The sequence below is a fragment of the Trachurus trachurus genome (genome assembly GCF_905171665.1).
Source record: "Trachurus trachurus genome assembly, chromosome: 15".
NCBI lineage: Eukaryota > Metazoa > Chordata > Actinopteri > Carangiformes > Carangidae > Trachurus > Trachurus trachurus.
Window position 1 is genome coordinate 25,724,643 of NC_139906.1, and position 19,199 is coordinate 25,743,841.

At 41.2% G+C, this 19,199-nt stretch overlaps 1 protein-coding gene across 1 annotated transcript in view; it reads right to left on the reverse strand.

The window, feature by feature from the left end:
- Nucleotides 1-19,199, reverse strand: part of stk32c (serine/threonine kinase 32C) — a 107,342-nt gene that overhangs the window by 9,873 nt on the left and 78,270 nt on the right. Inside the window, exons 4-9 of the mRNA XM_083988007.1 lie at nucleotides 14,796-14,969; nucleotides 8,210-8,247; nucleotides 6,436-6,525; nucleotides 5,752-5,855; nucleotides 5,496-5,612; nucleotides 1,185-1,310 (exon numbers count right to left, since the gene is read on the reverse strand). Coding sequence (XP_083844133.1) covers nucleotides 1,185-1,310; nucleotides 5,496-5,612; nucleotides 5,752-5,855; nucleotides 6,436-6,525; nucleotides 8,210-8,247; nucleotides 14,796-14,969 — 649 coding nt within the window. The remainder of the gene's footprint in view (nucleotides 1-1,184; nucleotides 1,311-5,495; nucleotides 5,613-5,751; nucleotides 5,856-6,435; nucleotides 6,526-8,209; nucleotides 8,248-14,795; nucleotides 14,970-19,199) is intronic.

Sequence of the window (19,199 nt, forward strand, 5' to 3'; positions counted from 1 at the left end):
AAACAAAGAAACATTAAACACTGGATGGATGACCCTTCACCAAAAACACATTGACCCAAAACCAAAATTTCCTGGCACTATTGGGAAAGTGGGACACTTGCAACACATTCCATTTTTATTTAAACACAATAATAAAAACATTAATTTCTGTTTTAAATATTTATATTAATTTTCAAAAACCAGAACAATGCACAATTCAATATTCAAAACACGACCCCCTCGAAAAAAAAAAGGAGGAAAAAAGATGTCCTATCTAAATTTTCCCAGAGGAAACTCAGCTATCCCTAATAGCACAGACAAAATATCCTGCTATAGTTATACAGATGACTTCACTTTATAGTCAGCCAATTGTCACCCTATATATTTATTAATGCCTCAACAGGGCTTAAAAATGTATCCATATGCTTAACTGCTGTAGGCTTGATTGCTGTAATGCTTCAGCAATTTAAGTACATTTGTTTGTATATCTAGCTAGCTAGATAACTAAATTTATGAGGGATGAATAAAATGACTTCAATGATTGTCCCAGTTTGCCAATAACACAAAAAAATGCCAAAAGTAAGACTCACATGGATGCGATTTTATAAAATTATGAATCACCATTACACCCCTTAATAAAATATATCACAATTACAAACTATCCACCAATTTCTTTTTTCTAGAACACTAACATCTTTCACCTAAAAACGCTATGTCATTTTACTGACCATCTTGATTCACAGCAGAGGTAGTTGAATATGGATAGCCACGGCCCCAGAAGTGATGTCATCAACACAGAACCAATGTTTTTTAATCTCATACTTTGCTATGATGAGCTGAATGATGATTTTTAGTAATTGAAGTATGTAAAGATAAACATCATTAAGCTTAACTGTCCCACTTAACCCATATTCACCCTACCAAATAACACACACAAATACACTCACATGCAAATGCTCAGGCTATTGTGAAATAACACGAAGAAGCTACATTAAATGTTGCATTATTTAGCTGCAACACATGCTCATTACCATCTGCAAACATGAAGAGGCACCTGTGTATGCACTGAAGTGTTTATCATGTGGATAGTGTGTGTGTGTGTGTGTGTGTGTGTGTGTGTGTGTGTGTGTGTGTGTGTGTGTGTGTGTGCGTGTGTGTGTGTGTGCGTGTGTGTGTGCAATGATATCTGATCTCTTCACACTAACATTAGGAACAAATCCGGCCTCCATCTTCTTCTCGTACACAGCATCCCAGTTGACGTCAGCGAGGTAGGGAGATGTCTGCATGTCAGACACGCTGGAGAAACGATGCTCTGGGTTCACTGTCAGTAGCTGGAAGCAATGGACACACACACACATACACACACACATACCAATGTCACCTACATTATGTCACCTTCCGAGTAGCAATATAACCTTCACAACTTCTCTCCTCACTGACAGCCTGCCTCTTCTCTCTGGGAAGTGAAATACTTGGCAAATTGTGGGTGTTGATTGTGCAGTTTCACAATGGGGTGGTTAGAGTGAAGGAGCCAAGTGACTCGTCCCTGATACTATGTTGCCATTAAAATGTCAGATTTTCCAGGACCAAGAAAAGTACAAAACTATTTTGATGATCGAATACAGTTTGGGTAGTTCTTTAAAGCCCCAGTATGTAACCTATTTGGCTTTTTATAAGCAAAAATCAAATATTGCTTTCATAAATACGTATTTCACTGAAGTCAAATCACACCCGCTTACAAATGAAAGCTTTCTCGTACCTTAGAATGAGTTGTTACAAGTTGTTACAAATACGTAAGTTTTTTTTTACGTTGAGTGGCAGCGTGACCGTAGGTAACCACGGAAACTCAGCGGAGCTGTGGGCTCGGCCTGTTAGAACTGTCACCACTGTGTAGTGTGAGGAAGGACGGAGGCACTGATGTTGCATTCAGGTGCAGTCAGGCAGACGGCCGTCGGCAAACCAACCGGATGTCATTTTACTCGACGAGAGAAAGACGGTAAAACGTGGGTCAGGTAAACAATACGACATCACCATGACAACATATTGTCACGCCTGTATTGTTTTGCCTCTTGCTGGCGTTTACATAGACGCTTTTTTATCCTGTTACATGCAGCGTCTGTTTTTCACGTGAATGCGAAATCAAGAATACGTTCCGATATGCAACCGCACCGCTAGATGGGGGTAATTCCTTCATATTATACCTTTAAGAAAAAAGTCAAAATTCTCTGATTTCAGCTTCTTAAATGTGAATATTTCTGGTTTCTTTGTTCCTTTATGACAATAAACTGAGTCTCTCTTTGGTTTGTGGACAAAACAAGACATTTGAGGACGTCATCTTGTAGTTTGGGAAACACTGATTGATATTTCTAAATATTTTTTTTACATTTTATTGACCAAACAACTAATCGATTAATCGTTAACATCATAATAATGAATGAATAATGAATTTTCTGGTAAGTTTGCAGAGCACTGCCAGTGTCAAAGCAGTTGTGTCTCAGACAGATGAAAACTATGCAAAGCTGAGCTACTTAGGGTTAAAAAAATAAACAAAGCCAGCCATGTTACTGTAGCTGACTCCACTGAGGAAAGTCTCTATCTCTCAGCTTTTCACAGAGTTGTGTGTTATTTTTTTTCTATGAGGAGCAATAAGTATCCAGGTGCTGCAGTTAACACTGTTTTCTCACTTTGGCACTGAGTAACAATTAAAGCTCACAACGTTGCCGTGCTGGCGGCGCTGTCAGGAAGGCAGCATTTGCAGCCATGTTACTAAGAGACAGCGTCTGGATACTGTGTTTATTCAGAGCCACGGCCTTTCTGTTGGCTTATTTGGGAAAAACAGATGAAACAAAAACAAATTTTGTTCAACAGGTTCCATCAAATCTCCCTGTGAGCCGTGACAGTGAGTCAGCAAGTCCATCACCAGGACCCTGGAAGCAGTTAGTCAGCATGGCTGCATGTGATGGACAGGAAGGTGGGGAGGCCAACACTACTGTCAGGAAGAGTGACAGTGTCAAAGAAAAACCAACATTATATAATCAAATGTCACATGAAACACAACGGAAACAGTTTCCATCTTGAAATAAAACTGCCTTTTGTTTACAGCTGTTTGAAATAAACCTTTCTATAATTAAAAAAAACTACTACTACTAACTTGTGAATTTACATTTTATCTACTATTGATCATTTATCTAATAAGTTGTTTTAAAAAAAAAACTCATTTGAAGGCTCCATGTGAGGAAACTGTTTTTTAAGCTATTAAACACTGATCAACTTCCTGTTGTAGTCACCAACAGGGGGCACTGTTAATCAAACCAGCCACTCAGCAGCTTGGAATCCAAATTGTTGCACTGATCAACACAGATGACATGCCACACATGAGTGGAGTCACTTATCCCAGGGAGGAAATAAAAACCAGAGCCGATGCAGTTGTGTTTTTAATGGAACGCCATCTGTTTCATTTTTCACCTCCTCGGTAAACACTGGAAATGTGAAGAGGAACGGGCTTTTGTTGTCATGTTAACTCTCGTCTTTGCTTTAGTCACAGGCTGATTCAGTTTGCTCCTGCAGGGCCGGTCAGGTCCGTTCCAGTGGAGTGAGTGGACACGGTAATCGATCAGCAGGAGAGCGGAAGAGACCGAGGCTGGGTCCAGAGAGCTCAGCCGCTCAGACACACAGCACATGCACATTCACATGCACCAAGCCACGGAATATTCTTTTTAACAAGCCCCGAGTTCTCTTACTCACTCACAAAATCCTGTCTTAAAATGATAAAAAGGAATGCTGCCACAGGGAATACACTAATTTGTTTCCACCACCGTTTCTCTTGTTCACATGACAACATCCTGACACCAAGGAGAATGAGGGAGAATGAGTCTGATTCAGGAGGACTGCTGAGCAGATTTATTCCCATTTGATGTAAAGGGAATTATCTCGTCAAAGTGTCAGATTTTTTACTTCTACATCAAATTAAATTAATCATTATGATGGATATTATCAGCAGCAATGCACACACACACACACAGACGCACACACACACACACACACACACACACACTCTCACCCACTTGCTCCATTTCTGTGCCTCCATCCTTCAGATTCCCATCTGTCGTTTTTCCTTCTCCTTTGCCCTGAGGGTCTCGGCTCATCCCTCCCTCCCTCCAGCTCCTCTCCCCCTGCACTACCTGGATCTGTTCTGTTGCTGCAGCTTCACCGGCTTTTTACCTCAGTATGTTCCCCGATATCACCACTGTATCTCTGCCCCCCACCCCCTCATCCACCTCCTCCTTCATCATCTGGTCTGTATAGTAACACCAACCACGACCACATAAGACTATGGAAAGCAACAATTAGTTGCTAATAATAACAAGCTGGAGCTACAGAAAGTCTGGGAATTGGCTTAAAACTACTTAAAGGCTTAATTAATAATCAGAAGAGTTGCAGAGTATTTTTTCAGTCAATCAATTCTGCTCTGCAATTGTTCCTTTATATTTATATAAGAATAAGAATTACTTTATTAATTCCCAAAGAAAAATGTATTTGTCTGTCAGCTCACCTACCATTATATCTTATATTTTGACTATAATGAAAATAAAACTTCTGAAGAGTGTTCTTTGGAACATCAGGTGCCAGAGAGAATGGATTTTTTTTTTCAGAAACCAGGAAGAAAAAAAAATAGACTATAATCTTAACTTGATTTCATTCTAGTTAAATCTAAGAAGATCTCCTTAAAGGTATAGTATGTAGGAATTCCCCCCATCTAGCGGTGCGGTTGCATATCGGAACGTATTCTTGATGTTGCATTCACGTGAAATCGGGCAGACGTCAGACAGACAACAGACGCTGCATGTAACAGGATAAACAAGCCTCTATGTAAACAAGTGGTCCGCCAGCACGAGGTAAAACAATACAGGCGTGACAATATGTTGTCATGGCGTTTTACCGCCTTTCTCTCGTCAAGTAAAATTACATCTGGTTGGTTTGCCGACGGCCGTCTGCCTGACTGCACCTGAATGCAACACCAGTGCCTCCGTCCTTCCTCACACTACACAGTGGTGACAGTTTTAACAGGCGCTACCTGGAAAACCTTCTCCCCGAGCCGACAGCTCCGCTGAGTTTCTGTGGTTACCTACGGTCACGCTGCCACTCAACGTAAAAAATGGCCATGCAACATGGCCGCCTCGGTTCGGTGCGTCACCCACTTATGTATTTGTAACGACTTGTAACAACTCATTCTAAGGTACGAGAAAGCTTTCATTTGTATGCGGGTGTGATTCAACTTCAGTGAAATACGTATTTATGAAAGAAATATTTGATATTTGCTAATAAAAAGCCAAATAATTTACATACTGGGGCTTTAATCTATGCAACACATGCAATTTGTAATATTAATGCAAAACAACACCAGCATCATTAACCTTTACAACTGCCATGTTTTCATGATGGTTTTATCTCTGAGTGAAAGATCTGTGAGGTTGACAGAGCTGAGAGTGAAGGACATGTCACTGTGTGCAGCTCACCTTCCTCATGAGGGACACCAGGTCCTTGGGCCAGGCCGGGCTGTACTGCACACTGACTGTGCTGAAGAGCTGAATCAGGGACTCCACTGAGTTATTAGCGTGGATATCGTAGGGCCTCTGGTCAGGAAGCATGGTGAGTCACAAAAAGGGGGAAAAAATGGAAAGATGAGGGGAAAGATACAGTGGATGGGAGGAAGCAGGTGTGGTTCTTGCAGCCTTCTAACATAAAATATCTGAGATTGCCATCATGTCTTACCCATCCACGAAGCACTTCGAAGACTGTCACCCCTAGTGACCACCAGTCTACTTCAAAGGCGTAGCCCGTCCCTCCGCTAACAAAGGACTGGAAAATCTCTGGGGCTGAGAGCACAGAACACAAACACTTCTGGAGCAGAAAAAGCTTTTAAAACCACTGCCTGGTCTCCCTCTATGAAATGTCATCAGAAAAAAAGGCTCATTTTCTCCTCAGTCATCACTGGACCAGATGTGGCTCTTTTTTTTTTTTTTTTGCCTCAGCTTCTCACAAGCAAACGCCAGTCTGGAGATTCTATCATTTAAATCACACACAAGTGATGAGTGTGTATGGTAAAGATCAGCCGATATCAAGTCTAACACCTTACAGCAGCTGAACACGCTGCATGTTTCCTTTGTCACATGCCGGGCTACAATTCATCCTAGATGCTTTGTCACATCCTGCTTGGGTTTGTTATTTACATAATAATGCCTGATTCATTTTGTTCTAATCTTCTGAGTATTCAGAGACCCGTCTTCCTCCTCAGACTGTTCATTTTGAATGTAACATCTTGTGTTTGCCTTTTTTGCCTTCCCTCATCTTTTCCGTCAGGATATTAATTCGTAGAAAGCAATCAGACCTTCGCCTGTGACTAAAGATACAGCTGATACAGACGATAACTGTGATGCGACTGTGAATGAAAGTTACCCATGTAGGGCTTCGTCCCAGCTAAGGCTGTGGCTCTCTCCCCATCCTTTATTATTGTGGCGATGTTGAAGTCGGTCAAGTGAGCATGACCTAAGAAGATAGAGACAAAATGAATCCATCAAAACTAAATCCATCTGAACTTTGGTATTTTAAGATAAATGTCCACGAATTACGTCAAAAGGAAAGATCCTAATCTTCAATGAAGGAAAAATAAATGTGACATTTCAGTAACCTGGATTAATGTGTCCTTGTGGTTTTGTGTGTTAGACACACATCATCGCTCTTTGATCTTGTTACTGTGACTTATTCAAACCCACAGGGCTGTTTCTGTACGTCATACTCCTCAGGATGGGCTGAATCTCACTGCTGCCTGGATACTGTGCATTCAACATGCTAGCTATGATACAGTGGCATGCAATGGTTTGGGCACCCCTGGTCAAAATGTCTTTTAAGGCATAAAGTTAAACATGAAACACTCTGTTTAATCAATATCAATGTGTTATTTCAGTTTTCTACAGTTTTAGAGTGAAACAGGGAAACAAAGCAGCAGCCTGCAAAAGAATGGGAAACCCAGGAGACTTGAGCTCTTAGATAACTTTGATCAAGGTATCAGACAGGATATTTACTATTTACACACTGTGATAGATTCCAAAGGTACTAGCTAACTATGCAGGGGGCTCAAACCTTTGCTGCCCTTTTCTTTTTCTGGCAGTTAGAAAATGTAAAAGATGAAAATAGAAAAAAATATTATATTGTTTAAAATGTAATGGTCATCTGTTACTTTATGTCTTTTGAAGATCATTTCATCTTCCACTTGATGAACTGTTCACATTAACAGACATTTGGACCAGGGGTGCCCAAACTTTTGCTTGCCACTATACATTTCACACTTTTCCGACATGCATAGATGCTAAGTGCTGCTACAACCTCTAAGACTGAAAATATGTTTTTGCATATGCACTGACTTTAACTGATGAGAGACTGAGATCTGTTTTGCACAAAAAGCTAATTTGAGCAGAAAAAAACATCTTCAATACACTTACACTGTACAAAGTACAGTCTATAAAAATGTTCAAAAGGAATAGTTTAACTGCATCTACGACGGTGAGACACAAGATCTTTAGTCCTTTGTTTTTCCTTGTATATGCTGCAGTTTACAGGGAGCCAGTGTTCCCCTGTTCAGTATTTACTGTTGGGGTAGTAGGACTTAAGCAGTCTGCAGATGAAGTTGTTTTAATAAGGACTGAGTATGATCTAAAGAAAGCTGTGAGAGAACTATGAGTTCCTGAGGATAAAACACATTTTATTTTTATCAACATTCAGCACAAGTTTGAGGTTAAACAGAGACGTGTGAAGAACATGAACACAAGATGCATCGATCTGGAGAGGAGCCATGTATATTATCTGCATTAAAACTCATATTGTAATTATATGTAGAAATGTGTGTACTTCCTGCTGCCAATACAGAACCGTGTTAGCAGGAGAGATACATCCATTTCCACATGCCATCATTGATGTTGTGAACATCCACCCACTATTAACTAGCCTATGGGGGTTGTTGGGCTTTGACAAAATTGTCCAAATTCTAGCAAAGATCTCAAACTTTGATGCCCTGGTAAAAAAAGGGTGACCAGCAACACTGCTCCCACTGAAACTCAATGTCATTTGAATGTAAGTTTTCTTTGACTTTTAGGGAATGGCTTTAACATAACATTTATATTAGCTCACACAAACACTCTCCTGTGCTTTAGTCAAGAAGAGTTCACATCCTTACCTTGCTCATCCAGCAGGATATTGTCTGGTTTGACATCTCTGAAACAGACAAACACAGACACACACTCATCACAAAAAATAAATTGCCTTAACTTTTGGGAAAAAATACCCCAAAACAAAAAAACCCCAGAAAAAGTCTTCATGGCTATGGTTTAGTCAGAGTTCACTGACATAAAAACAACTGTCATCAATGATGTTTTATTCAGCAGAGCCCCACTCATTTAAAACCAATGAGAAAAGCCCTAAGAGAAGAAACCAAACATATTGTAAGTGTGAAAACACTGTGTTCATATAGTAGGACCCAATGGTGCATTGTAACCAAGACACTGACTTCTAAAGCATGGAGGAAATATTATTATGTGGTTCCATACAACAGAATAATGTAAGTTGCTTCCTACTTCTCTGGTTCTCAGTGAAACAGAGAACACAATAGTGGAGTAGAGCATGCACATCCAAACACACTACAGGTGCAGGACCAACAAACAAAATTGACTTAGAAAAAAGAAGTTAAGCCTGCACACAGTATAAAGCTCCTCTAGTGTTTATTGTGGATCAACGTTTCGATCACGGTGGATCTTCGTCAGGATAACAAGGCAAGGCAAACATTTCATTCATACTGTATAGCCAGTTGGTCCCACCCCCCAAATAAAGCCAGAGATGCAACTCAGGTGAGGCACATCACTGAAAAATATCTTAAAAAGTATTTAGAATTTATAGAATTTTTGAAGTTATCAGAGAAAGACACAATATAAGCAAGACAAATACAGATGTACAATATACAACAGCCTCAGATTTTTCAGTGATGTGCCTCACTTGAGTTGCATCTCGGGCTTTATTTGGGGGTTGGGACCAACTGGCTGTATGAATGAAATGTTTGCCTTGCAGGTTTTAAGCTCAATGGCCAGCTACGAGTGGGTCAGGGAAGACTTATTTAACGAGGTGTGGGGCCCATTCCTAGCTCAATTGCTGGATATGTAAGGATGTCACCATCTATCTATATTTTATAAGAGGCAGGTACAGGGTTGGTATAATATGTAGACTTATAGGGTGTGTTTTGTTTTTGTTTTGTTTTGTTTTGTGGATCTATGTTTTGTGTTGTAGGTCTGGCTTGCTTTGTACATTGTTGCTGGACTGCATTTATTTTTTGTTGTTTTTGTTGCTGTTTGAAAGAAAGAAAGAAAAAACACTGGGCAGATAGATACTGATAAATGCACAAGATGTTTATCTTCTCCATGTAACTGCAACAAGGTAACAAGTATTTATTTGTATCTGTCTGTCATAAACATCAATAAAAAAAAAAAAGTTACAAAAAAGAAAAGAAATGTTTGCCTGGCCTTGTTATCCTGACGAAGATCCACCGTGATCGAAATGTTGATCCACAATAAACACTAGAGGAGCTTTATACAGTGTGCAGACGTCACTCCTTTATTCTCAGTGAAACAGAACCACAGTGTCTCAGATCAGGACTGTCTGTGGTCATATACTGAGAAAGGATGTGTACGCTACACAGTAAGTGAATGTGAAAGGCTGTAGGCGGTGCTTGTAGGCCGATGCATGTGTGAATTGCATGTTGGTGCAACATGTTATGCCAGTGTATGTGTGTGTGTGTGTGCGTCAGTGAGACATGGAGAAATTCTCATTCCCTGCAGTTCAAACATTGCCCGAGTGCACGAGAGCACAGGCATCACCAATCCCCACCCTCCCCCTCCCCTTCCCCCCCCCCGGAGGCCCTGGCAGGTCTGTCTGCACATGCTTTTTTTTTTTTTTTTACACCGGCCACCCATGCAACACACACACTCACACACGCTTGCACACACACATCACAACATTTCCTCAGCCTCTCGGAGCCCTCCACAGGCAATTAACAGAGCGCACACAGCTTATTTAATTATGCCACACGTCACGCTGATACGGAGAATACACGCCGTCCGCAGAGAGCGTCGACACACCTCATAGGACATATGTGTTGGCTACGGCTCCGCAATGCCAAGCTGATGCTAAAATCATCTGCCAAAACGCTCCGGCAGCACGGGGCTCCAGGGAAATACATACATGTTCACAGGAGGAATCCTGATACAACTGCCAGCACAGCACAGTGCTATTTTGTTTGAAGTACAAAATTCACTTAGCATTTCATTCATTTTGCAGCAAGTGCAGAAACACCAATCCAACATGAAACTGCATGTTAAGTGATTTCATATTTTGTACAGGAACAAGCCTCCTGTGTGAGCCGATCTAGTACGTATACGATGAAGAGAAGAGGAGAGGAGAGAAGAGAAGAGAAGAGAAGAGAAGAGAAGAGAAGAGAAGAGAAGAGAAGAGAAGAGAAGAGAAGGAGAAGAGACTTTTACTTCCCTTCTTCTCATAGGACTAATTTTACCTCCTTGGGCATGGTGGCAGCTGACTGTTGCTAGGAGACCAGAGACCCTTCCTCCTTCAGTTGGTGCAACAAAATAATTGTATAGTATTCTCCTGCCAAAAACTTACAGGGTGGAACAAAATTGTAGAGCTGGGGACGGCCATGGACCCAGGGATTGGATTACGGCAGAGTGTCAGAGGCAGAACAGTTGATGTCAAGGAGAGGGTGAAGAAACAATGAAAAAAAAAAAAAAAAGCATTTTCTGTCTGTTATGAATGGTAGTGTACTTCAGTTGAACTTTGCTGACTGGACTTGGGAGAATAAGAAAGCCTGACGGTGGTGTAGTAAAACAAGGGAGAGCAAGTGGAACATAGAATTACAGACACTGTTATGTTATATACTAGACATGTTAGGATTTGTACTGCGCACGTGTGGTTTTAAGTCTATGCACTAATGCCTGAAGTGCAACTTGTGTTTCATTAGAGAGAGCATCATCATTAAGAAAGTGACTCGTCTCTTACCGTCACTGTGAGGTTGCCAGGCAACCAGGTGAGGCTCTGAGTCACTGCAAAACTGTAACTTAATTTTCCAACATTATTATTGGGATTAAACAAAGCAGCTATAACATGTTCCTACATTTTAGAGGTGGATTTAGGTGCTACATGTCTGAAATGTTCATTTCATTATTTTACTGTTATATTTCGCAAACACTGCTGCACAGGTAAACTTTACTGTCCACAGGTTCAAGATTGCAAAACGATAAACACATAGAGACATGCATAGCTACATACTACATACATACATACATACATACAGATAGACAGACAGACAGACAGACGCACTGTTGTTTAAAAGGGAAAAAAATCAAGGTTCCAACAGTTCTTCAGCCGTCTGTTGCAGCATATTTGTAGTCTGCGGGGACGCAGCTCTTTCACTTATTGCACACTTCCCGCCATGCTCAGCATATCTGGACAAAAAGATGCAGATAGCAAGTCTGGCTGAAGATGATGGATGGTAACAATTACTGGAACACACACGAAGGCTATCTTTAGCTGTGTAAAGTTAACAGAAATAAAAAAACAGTCCCACAAGCCCACACTAAGGGAGAGACTAGCTATTTGCTTTTGCTTATTCTGATGTAATACTCTTTTGTTGTATTATTTTGCATGATAATAGCTCTTAACCATGGGTTTATGGATACAGCAGTCAGCCGGAACTGGAAACATTAATAGACGAGTTACTGAAGAAGCTGAACACACATGACCAAAACATCTTGAATAAGAAAAGTTATATAAACATCCTTGGGCTCATTTTAAATCTTGAGAACCTTGAAAAACGCCTGGTTCAACATGGGGTTAAGTTATCTGCTTTGGTTTTACATCCTGTAACTACACCGTTAATGCTCAGTCTTGCAGCTCCTGAGAAGCAGCTGTGATAAAGCCACTGTATGCAAGCACACAGCAGGCACACGTTAGTCACCGGCTGCTGTAGAAGGAGGTGCTGGAGACCAATAAAAACATTAAACAGGAGTGATCAGCCTTATGTCCATCACATGGACAGAGGAGTGACACCAGCACTCGCCTATAAAAACTCAAGTAGCCTAACTGCTGTTTTCTTTCTTCCGTTTGCAAAAGAACTTCCATGAAGTTAAAGGGATACGCCAACATTTTTTGTTTTGTGTCTTGCCTCACTCCCGAGTCCATGACAAGCAGATAGACACCATCTTTTCGACTGTGCGTGCAGTAACAAGGGAGATAGAGCCTGTATCGCCCGTAATTAGCTTAGCTCAAATGCTGGAAGTGCATAGGTAGTGTTAGCCTGCCTCCTACCTGAGCCGAAATCAGCAGTCAGAAGCTGATTTCATTTTAGCTCTAAACTCTGTAAATATATCACTTTATCGACATTTCAAACATTTTTAGGCGGGAAAGTAGCCGTTTAGATCAGCAGTGTGTCGTTAATTTGTCTAAATACCAGCTGTTTACAATTTTGTTCGGACGCATTCGGCGCTACTCAAGCTAGCTGTTGTGACCAACGCACTTCCGGTTACTTTCACAAAATAAAACACCCGTTGCCCTTTACATACAGAAAACCATGACAATAGAATTTGTGCTTTTACTTTGAAATAGGAAGCTAACCTACCCTCGATGTAGCTAGCTTGAACCAAAATAAACCGTCTTTGCTTGAACCCTCCGTTTTGACTGATCTCGTCCCGTTACCGGCATTTGACCGCTCAAGATGCCTTACCGGAGAGTTTTGTCAGCTCTGAGACGAAGATCGGCCTGCCGGTTTCCGTTTAGAGTTGCTGAAGAGTTTCTCTGATGACTTTAGGTGGAGGCAGGCTAACACTACCTACAGTATGTACTTCCAGCGTTTGAGCTAAGCTATTTGTTACTGCACGCACAGTCGCAAGGATGTTGGAAAGAATGTTTGAAAAATGTTGCCGTATCCCTTTAAAAATCAAATCACTCCTCTCCCACAGTATCTCATCTCTGTACACCTTTCTCCTTCTCTCTGTTAAAGACAAATCCAGACTGTCACGGGTCATCAGGCATGCAAGCAAAATAACAGGCACCACACAGTCTTCACTTTCACATCTCCACACTCAGGCAGTCAGACGGAAAGCCACCACCGTCATCCACCATCACACACCACCCTTCACATCCACTCCACAGTTCAATTCCTCCCCCCGGCTGTTGTTGTAGGATTCCCTCCAGCATGGACAAACTTACTGGAAACATTATTCATTTCAACTGCCATCAACTTTCATTCTATGTGTTGTGTTTAACTGTGTTTTGGATGTTTTTAACCACCTTTTCTTACTGTAATTTCTTAGAGACACATCAAAGATGAATTTCCATTGCTCTTGTCTGATTCTGATGCTGAAGTTTCTGCAGAATTTTTTTTTTTGAAATACTGATAATTGTCTTAGGGTTAAGTGAATATACAAGGCAGTCTTGACGTTGGACAATGGAAGACGTTGCAGAGAGGAAGAGGAGGAGGGAGGGGGAGGAAGAGTGAGAGTCTTTCTATATTTCTTCTGCAATTTTCTTTTTTAGTTTACTGTTTTGTGAGCATATTTTTGTTCACTCCAATGTAAATATATCTGCTGTGCATATGTTGCACTGACTTGTTTGGTGAAAAATAAAATAATAAATGTTTCAACAGCATGTGTGTGTATCTGCAAGATGAGTGCTTTTCATTGTGTGTAGTTGGTTGGTTAGACAAAAATCTGGTACTACTGTTTGAATGAAGTGTGTGGTGTTTGGTGCATACATTTGATTTAGATAATGCTATATGTACAGTAGTTTTGGTTGCAGTGCTTCATTTTGGATATATGAGGTATGAAAGATAAGGTGTTCTGCAGTTTGATTGTGTGGTTTTATGAATTGTGTTGAGTATTTTAACCAGCCTAGTTTGCAAAATTGTGTTTTAGCAATTGGAAAAAACTGTAATGAATATTTTTGTCTTTTGTTGTAAGGTTATTTGTTTTTGTTCGACATCCTGCGAATAAATCATTCAGAGCTGTTTTAATCCATCTTTGGTTTGAAAGTAGCTTTCACTGACTGAGAGTTTCTGACATAGAAGCCAAGGAGCCAAGGATTTATCATTCATTTCTATGTGCTATTATAGTGAGAGTCATATTTTAATGGGATTTGAATATTTTGATGATTAGTTATTTTCTATTCTTATTTAAGATCACTTTTTGTCCATTGCTCCAGGTCTTTCATATGTCTTTTTGCTACCTGGGGTTTAAAGTTGTTGTCATTGTTATGATCTAATTAGAGATCTATATTGTTCTATACATATGATTTACTAAGATGGGGTTCTGCAGCAGGTGAATATCATGGGTCACTGCCCACTTCCATCCTCCCCTATTTATAGGCTCCACCCCAAACACGCCTTCAGATGACCTGAAGAAGACCCATAGGTGGTCGAAACGTTGTGGTTCATTAATATAAATTTGGGAGCTCTATTCAGCAGTGTGCGGATATCTTTCATTTTCTTTCAGTTTCTGACAGAATCATCGTCAGGTAAACCACGGTCCAGAACTGTTTTTCACGTTTCAAGTAAAAGAGCTTTAAATTAAAAAAAAAATACGTTTTCTTTTCAATTCTGTGTAGGCAGAAGAGAGAGAGAGAAATGTATTTCTTTACAAATGTTCACAAAAGGCTTGGAGGCTGACAGAGGCCTTGAGCTGGAATGAAGAGCAGGAGAGACGAGTTCATACCTGTGGATGATGTGCTGGCTCTGCAGGTAGTCCAGTGCCAGTGCCATCTCACAGAGGTAGAGTTTGACGGCGTCCTCGCTGAACTGGACACTTTGCTGCAGGTGGTAGCGGAGGTCTCCTCCCAGCAGGAGGTCCACCACCATGAACATGTCCTCCTCATCCTGGAAGGAGTACCTGGGACCGGCAGGGAGGAGGAGGAGGAAGAGGACACAGCACTCAGTCACTGTCCAGTGGAAAGTGGACATGCTTTAAAGGGATATTTCAACATTTTGGCAAATTCGCCTATTGCCATAATCCTTATAGTCTTAGGAGTAGGTTATTTACCTTTAATTGTGGGTGCAAGCTGTTTTTAGATCGGCGGAGCAGAGACGTGAGCTGCATTGTGTTTCTACTCTCGAACTAAATTCACAATCCAACAACTCCAAAACACTCTCATGGACAAGTTGTGACCTGCACATTCACCACGCTATGAAATAATGACGTATAATTATGTAACATTACGACACATGAAGCAAATACTCAGAACTACTTGCGCTTTTCAGTCAGCCCAGCAGCCGTGTCTGAAATGTAGTTCCGGTTACGCATTTGCCTCGAAAACAACTCTATCTCGTAATGTTACATAATTATTTCATAGCGTGGTGAAGGTCACAACTTGTCCACGAGAGCGTTTTGGAGTAGTTGGAGGATTGATGATTGGAGGATTGTGTATTTGATGAGTTTTGAGGGAAAGCTGGAAATACCATATGCCTCTGTAGCGTTAGCTCAGCAGCTTGTACTGTATCTCTGCCCCGCCGATCTAAAAACAGCTTGAACGACAAGTAAAGGTAACAAACCTACTGCTATGACTATAGGGATTATGGCAATGGGTGAATTTGCCAAAATGTTGAACTATCCCTTTAAACATGTCCACACAAACAACCAGTACATGCTGTACAGGGAATTCTGCTGCAGCAGGCAGTACATACATACACACATACAGTACACATCACCAGTGCAAAGCCTCCACAGATAAACACAAGCATGTTTACAGAAACCCAAACAAGGACAGGCATGGCACAAGGCCTTCTCTTCAGTGCTGTTCCATCAATGCTCTATTCATGCATCTTTCTCTGCCATGTACCTACACAAATGAGGAAACCTTCATGCATAATGCAGAGGCCTGAGTTATATTTTTTCTGTATGGGTAGCTCTAACCATGCTCCTTGTATTGTAACATTAACAAGAGGAAGAGAGAAAGTGGTTGTCAAATTAAAGTTTGGAAACAGTCTTTGTCGAGTGTTACTTAACTGAAGGCTGCTCCTGGACCGCTGAACAGTTTATGTCAATCAGGCTTACTAATCAAGCAGGTCCAATTAAAAACACAGCCTCTCTGCAGTCCATAACACTCCCCAAGTTGTGCCCCAGACGCTGAACACAACATGAAGCCACACGGGTGATCAAAGTGGTTTTGTACAATAATGAAAATAATATCTCAATCTTAAAACGTGATACTGGGGAGGGGGTAGTGCTTCTTCTTACAGCTGCAGGTTCTCTCTCTATCGTCAGGCTTGGTGTGGAACACTCGGGGGAACACTCTGATTGGTTCTATTCAGGTGTCATATCCTCTATAAAGTGAGGAATGGGCCCAACGTTTGTTGCAGAGTGAAAACTCATTCCATCTCGTCCACAGATTGGAAAAGAGAGGAAAAAAAGACATTTGCAGAAGTGTTGGGTCTTTCTCTTCCTCTCACTCTTTCTCCTCCGCTGTGTATATTCAATGATGAAATGGTTTCCACTTTTATGTGATAGGGTAGATAGTGGGCGGACACACATTCAGTGAATGCAGTAACACAATATTTTCCCTAATGCATTGCGTTACTGCTAATAGAGCTACAAATACCGCAACAACAACATCAAGATTGGGCCGTCATTACCATCAGCGGCCATTATAGACACCCTGCCATCACTATATTAAGACAGTTGTGCAGGATGCACTCCAAGAAATGACAGAGACACCTACACAGTGGTGGACAGTAACAGAGTAAATTTACTTGAGTACTGTACTTAAGTACATATCCAGAGGATTTGTACTTTACTTGAGTATTAGATTTCTTTGGTACTTAGTACTCTTACTTGAATACATTTCCAAGACAAATATTTTAACTTTTACTCAAGTTAATTTCGAGAAAGGCTGAAAAGTACTCGTTACTTTCAGGACTGCTCTTGGTTTCAAAGAGTTAATTCTCAGAAACAAGAGTTAAAAGGTCCTTAAATTCATTTAGAAAACATTATAGTAATTCATTGATGTGAAAAATAAGAAATTTACTCTTACTTAAAGCAGAAGTAAGCGATATATTTGTGTTAATATAAGTCTTAAATAGTTATATCTTCCCACAGCAATCACTTACATAGAGTGTTTGGACCGAAACACAGGTCTGTCAGTCACTCTGCTCTGCTCTGAGCCGAGGAGAAAACTTTTCTCGTATCCTACAAGTTTTATCCAATGAGGAGAGAGAACGACATGAAGGGCTGTGTGTGCAGCCAAGGGATGCGCCTGAATGTGGTGACGTAGGGACGAGGACCAATAGATCCATGACGAGGGCGGGGGCTGCTAACTCCATCAGCTGACAAGACGTTATGGTGCGTTCAAGGCAACCCCTAACTCGTGTTTTTCCGATATGTGAAGTCGTACCAGTTCGATCTGGTGCGAGTTCACGGGTCGGAAGTTACGAGTGGCCGTTATAGTGACTTTCACAGGTAAAACAGGTCGGAAAAACACGAGTGGGTTGCCTGGAACGCTACAGAGTCGTAAGTCGTGACTTGAAGCTGTAATTTACGGTTTCAAAAGCCTACATGGAACGCAGCATTAGCCAAAACGACCGGATCGCTTACTTCTGCTTTATAGTAGATTTAAAAGCATGTACTTTTGGATACTTAAGTAGCCTACCTTTAGAAGCAAGTACTTTTTTACTCTTACTCGAGTAACATGTTGACTGAGCTACTTTTACTTGTAACGGAGTAAATTTTGACCAGTAGTATTTTGTACTCTTACTCAAGTACTGAGATCAAGTACTCAAGTCCATCTCTGCACCTACAACAGATAAGGTATAACCCCCAGCCACGCTATTAAAACACATAGCTGCCTCAGCAGATGGCCGGCCCCAGGATACTGTCTGCCATTAGCAGGGACTTCTTCACTGTCACCTTTTTATCACCTCATTGTCACAGTCTGATTCCATGGTATCCAGTTGACAGATGAGCTTCATCCAAGGCGCCACTCACTATCTCAGTGTTGCACAAAACGGTCTTCCCAAGCCTCTGCCAAAATATCAGAGCGAGAGCGAGAGCGAGAGGCTGCAGCGGCTCGGGGTCGCCCGTCACTTGCTTCCCCGATTTCACCGACGTGACAGGGAGATATCAGATAGAGGATGACAACTGGAGCATATGAAAGCTCTGGCACTGACAAGACCTGTCACCTTTAAGACTGCCAAGGATGGGACGGAGGAGAATGACAAACAATTTTATTCCCAAGCCCTAAAAATCAAAAGCAGCAGTCTTGTGCTGTCTTGCTGTCTGTCAGGAGTTGGAAAGCGGTGCTGATTAAAGGCATAAAATCCCTCCAAAAAACTTAAAGTCACTTAAGGGGAAATATTATGGACATATCACTTTTTGAAGGTTCTTTAACATATATTTAGGTATTTGTCTTGCCTTCCAGCCCCCAAAATGCAAGAACTGGCTAAACAAATCTGTAATTTTCAGGCTCCCTAGGTTAAAATCCATGTGGTTTTATGAGCTGTTCCCTCAGTTGTCTTCCAATGATGTAACTAGTTTTCGAATCTGCATAACCCAGTAGTACCAGTGGAAGGGGCGGGGCAAGCAGTGGTTCATTTGCATATAAAGGGACAGGCACTGAAACCAGCCGTTCTGAACAGGGCTGTTTTTGAGATGATGAAAAGAGCTGTGATGTTTGATCCTTGGGGTATTTTGACCAAAGCATGTCACAGACATGTCTTTAAGACACCTGGGAACTATTTTAATTTGTGGAAAAGGGGCAGGATATGTCTCCTTTAATGTCACATTAGAGTCAAGAATGATGTCATTTTGCAGGAGTAAGAACAACGGATACAGATTAGCATTTTCAGCAATAACCTACATCTTGAAAGAAGAAAAGAAACTGGAGCAGTGTAACTGATGAAGAATATCTGGAACTGATGAATGTTAAAGAATTCTGAGCTACATACATTAGTCTGCTGTGGGTTCCAGGTCATAGGCTTCAGGGGAGTGGTATCGAAGCTCAGAGGAGCTGCTGGGCCGTCACCACAAAATTTCAAGAAAATACAAAAACGAGCAAAGGCCTGGGGTATGAAGGTGACCAACCTCAAGTGGCCAACTGAAGGAACTGGGAATTGGAAGCTGTAGTTTTTG